This window comes from Myxocyprinus asiaticus, chromosome 8 (genome assembly GCF_019703515.2).
Source record: "Myxocyprinus asiaticus isolate MX2 ecotype Aquarium Trade chromosome 8, UBuf_Myxa_2, whole genome shotgun sequence".
NCBI lineage: Eukaryota > Metazoa > Chordata > Actinopteri > Cypriniformes > Catostomidae > Myxocyprinus > Myxocyprinus asiaticus.
In genome coordinates, this window is record NC_059351.1 from 43,662,251 (window position 1) to 43,670,266 (window position 8,016).

Sequence of the window (8,016 nt, forward strand, 5' to 3'; positions counted from 1 at the left end):
ACATATCTTTGGCCTTAACAATTCTCTGAACTTACTTTAGTTATATCTCAATTTAAATAAAAACTGAAACCACTGAGCTCAACACAGAATAATTGAGTCGTACAATTATGGAGGCATTTCTACAACAAGTCATCTCTACTGACAAATATTAATAAATTTTTAAGTTATGTTTTGCCAAATAAATAGATTGGCCAGGATAAACAACTCATCTATATAATAACCAATTCAACTTGTTAGCAATGTTCCACCTTAATCCATATGGTAATGAAAATACAAGACAACACAGAATGTTCATCAAAACCACGTTTTATTTGTGAGGAACCTGTCTCACTTCTGGCTAGACTCCGACTTGGATGCTCTCAGAGAGGAGAGACGCCGTCTCTTAGCAATCTGTTCTTGACGTTTTTCTTTGGCCTCCTGCAAAACAGAAAAGGCAAGGAACATTAGATACTCATTTGCTCAGTTTTTTAGCAATTTAAATTAAGATCTCTATCCAGGTATCCCTTTATCAATAGTAAACACTTCAAGACACATAGCTAGGCAACAATGAAGGAAACCACCACAAATCAGATTTTCCACTTAAGAAATAAAGTGGCAACGTACCTTCATCCTCTTGGCCAGCAGCTTGGTGTATTCTGCAGCCTCCTCCTTGTTCTTCAGTGTGCGCTGCTTCTTGAGAGCAATACGCCTGCGCTTGTGCTGCAGCACACGGGGCGTAACCAGACGCTGAATCTTAGGGGCCTTAGTCCTGGGCTTCTTACCTGTCAGAAAGAGCACAAGCACTCATGAGACTCTAGACATATTTCCCACTTCACATCCTTGCAGTCCATGGAGTAAGTTCTAAACTAGTTTTACATCAGTTAATGTACCTGAAGTGATCCCAAAACAAAATATCAGGTGAAAAGTTTCTTGAAGTCCATCTAAAAAGCAGCAGATGGCTACCACATTAAAGAACTGGGTGAAAAGCAAGCTAGGGCCCCACTAATTACAAGTGTGTACTTCCAACCAAACATTAGGATATTAAGCACAATCCATACTCCAAACTACTCTACAGCATGTTGTGCCGTTTACAAATGCTAAGAGAAACAATTTTATGACTGAACCTAGACCAAAACAGAGCTCCACTGAATCCAAATCATAACTGATTTGCCACACCTTTACATGCACATTTTAAGCTAGTCAACAAGATTAATCAGTCTGCACACTTGCATAGAATCTTAGTCTACATTCACTACAACTAGTCTTTGTTAGAAGTTTGACAGAGCAATGCAGTACAACCAGCCACTGAGAACATGATCAGGTTGTTATCCGGTTAGCAGCTCCACTATTTCTCTGGCACCACATTCTTCCCCCTTTTAAGCTACTGACCAGCCAAAAAGGGTCTACTGTTGTGCCATGTAAACCTATATTTATCAAGCTAACCGTTCATACAATAATTGTCATTTTATCTTACACTTATGGTGTCCCAAATAAGACATTCTTCCTTTGAACACAAAAGGTCATGTCAGGAAGACAGCCTCAGTCACCATTCACTTTTATTGTAAGGAAAAAGCAGCAATGAAAGTAACTGGTAATTAAAGATGCTTCCACACTTGGTTCGATTGCTTGGACTGAACCGGAGTTCGTTTCCTCCCTGTCTCTGTTCACATATTTATAAGTTCATGAGCAAAGAACATGTTTCAAGTCAGCAGTAAAATCCAAAAACAACTAGTCATAAACATGAGTACAAGTGGCAGCCATTTACCACTGTATCTAGGCAACAATAAGACATCAGCTTCGCTGTTATTAAAGTATTCATCTCTTTGGATTTACCACCAAAACTTTACATGCACAAAACGACAACTATGTTTTGGCAATGGGTGGCAGATGCAATAATGTAAAGAATATTAGCGTTTGTCTGCCGCAAGCCCGCGAATGCATTGCAAGAGATGAGAATAATGTCAGCTGCTCTCTGAAGGGGAATTATTTGGACAAGCTGGTATGAGAAATTCATTCATAATAACTGCGATCGAAGACGTAAATTAAACGTCATCAATAGCGGTTCACTTCCGTGATTTGGTACGATTCTGTTCATATTAGCAGCGAACCGCACCAGAGTTCATATGAAACGTACCCCAGACCACCTTTTCAAGCGGACACGGGTGCGCACCCGAGTTTGGAAAACAGCATTCACACCACCCAAACGAACCAACCTTTTCCATTCGAACTCAGGTGAGCACCAAAATGCTAGTGTGAAAGCACCCTAAGAGTGTAATTCTGCTGATAATCTCGTGTTCCATGGAAGAATGTCATACAGGTTTGGAACATCATAAGTGATTGTTTATGGCAATTTCATTTTTGGGTGAACTATCCCTTTAATGTACATTTTGTGCCTGCCCATGTTGGGTGTAATCTATTTACAAAGTAACTGATTACTGTAGTCTAATTACCTTTTAATAAAAAAGTAGTGCATTAAACTTAAAATTATTGTAATCAGATTACAGTTACTGACTTTCAATGAATACATATTTATGAAAAATACATTTAAAACATAATTTACGTTAATATGTACATCTGTTTGTGTTTCTGTGACAACTGAAGGACATGAAGCCACTAACAAGTCAATGAACAACAAGTAAAAATATACATTTTGAATTCACTGAGCAGAAAACAGATTTTGTGTAAAGTGTTTTATAAAGTAATTAAAGAAATCAGTGAAGTCAGTAATCTGGTTAAAATATTACAAAAGTTATTTGTAGAGCTGTGGAATGAACACGTTATCGCATGTGATAAAATTAAAACATTTAATGCGTTATTTTTTTATTCGCGATTAACGCATTTACCAATTTGACATTTCATTCAGCTCTGTGTAAGTTCTGGAAAATGTTAATAGAACATTACATATTCTTTTCTATTAAGTAAATGCATTTTAATAGGAAACGTAGTATAGCTTCTGGGAACATGACGTCAGCAATGCATGTTGGGACTTTAGGACACGGAAGCTGTGGTGGATACTGTGTTGTATTGGAAATAGACGGTATAGTTTGTATTATACAGATAAAAATATGTAACAATGGTGAATGCTTGTTGTGTAATTAACTGCCATAATCGCAGTCACGACCGGCATGGAAACCGTATTTCAAATGGAGTGGGATTTTTCAGCTTTCCCGCCTGGAAACAACACGTTGGATCTCAGGTCTCAGAGTTAACAAAGCTGCATCGCATGGCATGGGTAGCAGCAGTAAGACGGAAAAACATCACATTCAACAACATTCCCCGACACATGTTTGTTTGATCACGGCATTTTCACAAAGATATAATCAAAGCACATCTATCTGTTTTTGTTGTTACCGCTAGTAATGTTGATACACTGCAAACTTTGCACTAGTAACTGGCTGCATAGCTACATAACTAATCAAATAAATTCGGCCTTTTCTTTTTAGGCAAACCAGCCTATGAAATGCTAGAATGTGATCCTGACTGGGTACCATCATTACATCTCGGGCATACAGAAGTTAAAGCAACGCACTCTGGGCGGTTTAACCGGAGAACACAGAGACAGCAAGCTGTCACATGGACTAAAGCTGCACCTGCACCACTTGATCTAGCTGGCCAGGGACCGGAGATGGATGAAGATGCAACACCTGATGGTGCTTCACAGATGGATGACACTGGTTCAAAAGACAACACTGCAGAACAGCAGGAATGTCTTTTTTGTAGCTGCAGGCATGCCAAAATTAACCGCTTGTTTAAGGAGAACAGGAGACTGAAAGTAGAGCTCTCTCAAAAGAAGATGGATGAGGATTTTTTAAAAAGATGACGACGTGAAGGTCAGGTACTACACTGGGCTTCCATGTTTTGCGGTTCTGATGGGTGTGCTGACACAGCTTCTTCCCTGCCTGCCACAGGTCGGCTGAAAACTTTCACCTTTTCAGATACTCCTCTCAACTCAGATGCGCCTGAGGCTGAATCTGCCGTGCGGTAGATCGCTAAGATCATCGGACCACTCTTTGTGTTTGTACGGATCGAGCCCGTTGATTTCCTTGATTTTTTCTAAGTACCGCAACTTTGCTTCCTTGTTGAGCTTTTCTCTATATAGAATCTTGCACTTGGTCTTCGTTCGGTCCATTATTATTTTTAGTTTTTTTTCTTCTGTTTATTATCGCTGATAACTGATGAGCATGTCTTAAAACATGGCGGCAACTACCCAGAATGCAATGCGTAGTGACGTAGTTTCCCCAAGCTCTATATACAGTCAAATTTACACTTTCGAAATCTGCAATTATTCTTCATTAACTATTAAAAATCTAGCAATTAATTGCAATTAAATATTTTAACGGACAAACAGCACTAGTAATTAGTGACTTTTTTTTGGTTACACACTGGTGCCTGCTAAAAAAAATTGCCAAGATCATAGCCAAAATGTATTTATACACTCCAAAATGTGCTAAAACTTTTAGCATAAGCAGTCAAACCTTCTTTAGTGAGGGGTCTCCTGACCACATACTGCCTGACATCATCCTCTTTGGACAGGTTGAAGAGCTTGCGGATCTTGCTTGCTCTCTTGGGTCCCAGTCGACGAGGGACAGTGCTATCAGTAAGCCCAGGAACGTCCTTCTCACCTGATGGAAGGAGACATCTCATTTGTCAACAAGTTGGTAAGGAAATATAAACATCTAATAAACACAGGCAGAAAATTAAGGCCTATATTTTTCAACATTTAATAACTGATCACACCACACTTGCACAGAACTACTGTCCCCATTCACTAAAAACATTGCAATAATTTTGACAGAGCAATGCAGTACAACCAGCCACTTTGAATTTGATCAGGTTGTTATCCGGTTAGCAGCTCCACTGTTACTATGGCACCACACTGTCCCCCCTTTGAGGCTACTGAACAACCAGAAAGGGTTTACTGGTGTGCCTTACATGTTTCATGGACGTATCAACATCGCTTAAATAAAGACATTTACACTTACCCTTCCTGACAATGACCAAGTTGAGAACACTAAGGTTGGCGTCGACAATGCAGCCACGGACAGACTTGCGTTTGCGCTCGCCAGTACGACGAGGGCGGTAACAGGAGTGTCCCTTGCTGAGGAGGAGACGCACACGGCCATGGGTCAGCACACCCTGCTTCATGGGGAAGCCCTGTTTGTCGTTGCCTCCGCTGATACGCACAACATAGCCCTACAAAACAATATTGCATATTAGGTCTAAATGTTAAAGTCAGTTTAGAGATGTTTAAGTCAAAAGCGCATCAACAACTGCAATTGGGATATCAGTTTAGATACAGCTCCTAAGAATCAAATGTAACCTAAATGCAATCTAAAGGAGACTCAAGTAAATCAAGACAAGTTCTAATTAACGTGACAATAAAATGTTTGTAACATACAACTTTACATGACAGCCACAGGTCAAGTGTTCCGTGCTTAACCACTCACCTTCCACTCATCACCCAGAGTGTCTGCAGCCACCTCTGTGGCCATGCGCTTCTCATAGAAAATCCTCAGTTTACGCTCATCGTCAACTTCTATCAGCTTTTGGCAGCCAGTGGCGGGGAACGAGATATTGAGCTAAAGGAACAAGTATAAAAAAGAATAAACACACTGCGGAAATATAACTCAGGGTTCATAACATCTTTTCTCGTCTAAAATATTTAGAATTGTGAGGTCCAAATTTGACATATTTCTGTTAGCCAAACAACCGCTAACAATATAGCAGAACTGATATCAGTTTGACACTCTTTATGAGGACTCCTACAATGTTTGAACATTTTAATTAAAGGGACTGTATCGGCGACAAAGGCGGGCAATTCACCTCTACTCACCACACTTCAAAACTTTTGTAATGTGTTCACTGCATGTCTATTCAGGGCGCTGCCATGTTGCTGCACTGACACGGCAGCACTCCGATTCAAACAAAATCAGCGTCCATCCAACATATTGATTAGGCCTAACTCTCTTCACACAACTACATCGGATTGTTTTGAGACCTTAAAATGCAACTAGTTCGATATTTTACGCATTTAGTGGCCGCGTAAACTAAAAAAAAACAGCCATTTAAGTCCTCCTACCTTCATTATGAAGGACTTTCTCGCTTGAAGTCCACCACCGAAAAGAGACCGGATATCCGCCTCGTACTCTCACATAGACTTCCGAGTTATCGCGAGATTCGAGAACACTCACTGCTCATTTTTAAACAGCGGTCGCATACGTTTTTCTCACACTGGATTTTGTAACGCGGAAGTAAACGTGTGCAGAGTAAACTTCAACAGCGATGAATGGGAGTCCACAGCACATATTATTTTCACTTATCCATTTGCCCCAAGAGCAAAAGAAAAAAATCCGCTATTACATTTGAATGACTTTCCGGAAGAAAATAAAAAATAGAGAGCGACTGATTAAGACAGTCAGATGGTAGAAGATGCCAAATTTACTGTCACTCTCTCAACAGCTGTAATCGAAACCCACTCGCAGCTGTGGTAATTAATTTTTTTAAACTAATTCCAGGGTAATATAACACAAAGCATAATGTTATAAACTTACACTCAATGTTTTTAAAAATGATCAAATAAAAAAGTTTGCTAGATTCACGCTGCTAAATAAAGCGGAAACGCGTCATCACAGTCTGTGAAAAAGCGAGTTGGGGCTTGTTTTTACTGAAATTCGCTTGTAAAATATGGTTAGTCGCTGGTTGCGGTTTTGTGGCTTATTTCCAGTATTCAGTCGGCGTTTTGGGGGGGCTTGCTGAGGTTTGATGGTACAAGAAAGTGTGACCAAAGTCTTTCTAGCAAGTCAGTCCATCTTTGGAACGCTCCCGGGCAACTATTTTTCTATGTAAGCAAGCGGCATACAAGTGCGGCTCCTATCTACTTAGATGGGGAAAGATCGAAATCAGCAAAACAATTGGTCAGCATCATGATCAAAGAACATGTTTCAAATCAGAAGTAAAATCTGAAAACAATGTTATCATAAATCGTGCTTCTTTACTTTACCTCTTTTAAGATTAAGCCTACGTTTAAATAAACGTAAATTCCCAAGTTCGTATACCGCATGCGCGTTCTCTAGATCATTGACAGGTGATGTCTGTATCTAAAAGGTGATTGGCTCTTTTACCTGTAAGGCGGGACTTCCTTTCTACATCCGTTGAACGTTGGGCTTTTCAATTTCCCCCATTCATTTTAATAGAAGTGGCCCGTCTCTGCTGTGTCTCGTTTCGAAGGCTGCGTGCTAGGTAGGACGCGTCTTTTGAAGTAAGTCACCGTTGGCGGATACCATACACATGAATGGGTTAGACGTAAACCTGTCACAGTTGTCCTTGTCTTCTCTTATAAAACAGAAATTTTATGTCAGCAAACTCCACACAAAGTTAATTCCGAAAGGATTGTTTAGTGTATAACATGTTGAAGATTAGCTGACTACCCATATAATGTCTATGGGACCGCCGTGTGATGCATTGCTTTGCCAACCTAGTAGGCTCCGCTTGATAGAAGGGCTCTGTTGCATCTGACAATATCCCCACCTACTGTTGAAACTGCACTACATCAGGCGTCAAGCATTCAGCTAGTGGAAGTCTAGTATGGCAAGCCGAATTGACATCATGTGCAGGATATGAATTATTGAGTCACAGCAACAATTCAATTTTCACTAGTTAAAATGCTAATTGTTGATATCAGGAATGTAGCTATTACTAGCAAAAGGGCAATTTTTTTAATATTACATTTGTACTTGGAAAAAAAATAGTTCTTGATATAAAAATGACATCATCATTTGCATGAATACACATTCTTGGTATTAAAAAAAAATGCAATTTCCACTAGTAAAAGCTGTAATTCTTTGTAACTGCATTTGCACTAGCAGAATGTCAAAATGATCTGTGATAGTATCGCAAGCCGAATTGACTTTTAATTATGTTCAGGATATTAACTGTTGGCTTGTCATAGTATGGAAGAGTCCAAACCGACACGCGCAGCACTCGCGGTCTCATGCTTGCGCACATATTCGCACTTCAAACCTGAAACCGGATCAACCC

At 39.9% G+C, this 8,016-nt stretch overlaps 1 protein-coding gene across 1 annotated transcript; it reads right to left on the reverse strand.

The window, feature by feature from the left end:
• Nucleotides 1–290: 290 nt before the first annotated feature.
• On the reverse strand, nt 291–6,225 carry LOC127444893 (40S ribosomal protein S6-like). The gene is made up of 6 exons (XM_051704518.1): nt 6,059–6,225; nt 5,427–5,558; nt 4,962–5,172; nt 4,455–4,601; nt 604–761; nt 291–417 (listed from the first exon to the last, which is right to left on the reverse strand). Exons 1-6 carry the CDS (start codon nt 6,062–6,064, stop codon nt 328–330), a joined length of 744 nt encoding a protein of 247 aa, XP_051560478.1. The 5' UTR covers nt 6,065–6,225; the 3' UTR covers nt 291–327.
• Nucleotides 6,226–8,016: the final 1,791 nt, after the last annotated feature.

Excerpts from the sequence above, each read along its gene's own strand:
- LOC127444893 (XM_051704518.1), bottom strand. Across the intron at positions 762-4,454 it reads GAGACCCCTCACTAAAGAAG|GTAAGAAGCCCAGGACTAAG; the intron begins GTTTGACTGCTT and ends TCTTTCTGACAG. Across the intron at positions 418-603 it reads TGCTGGCCAAGAGGATGAAG|GAGGCCAAAGAAAAACGTCA; the intron begins GTACGTTGCCAC and ends TCTGTTTTGCAG.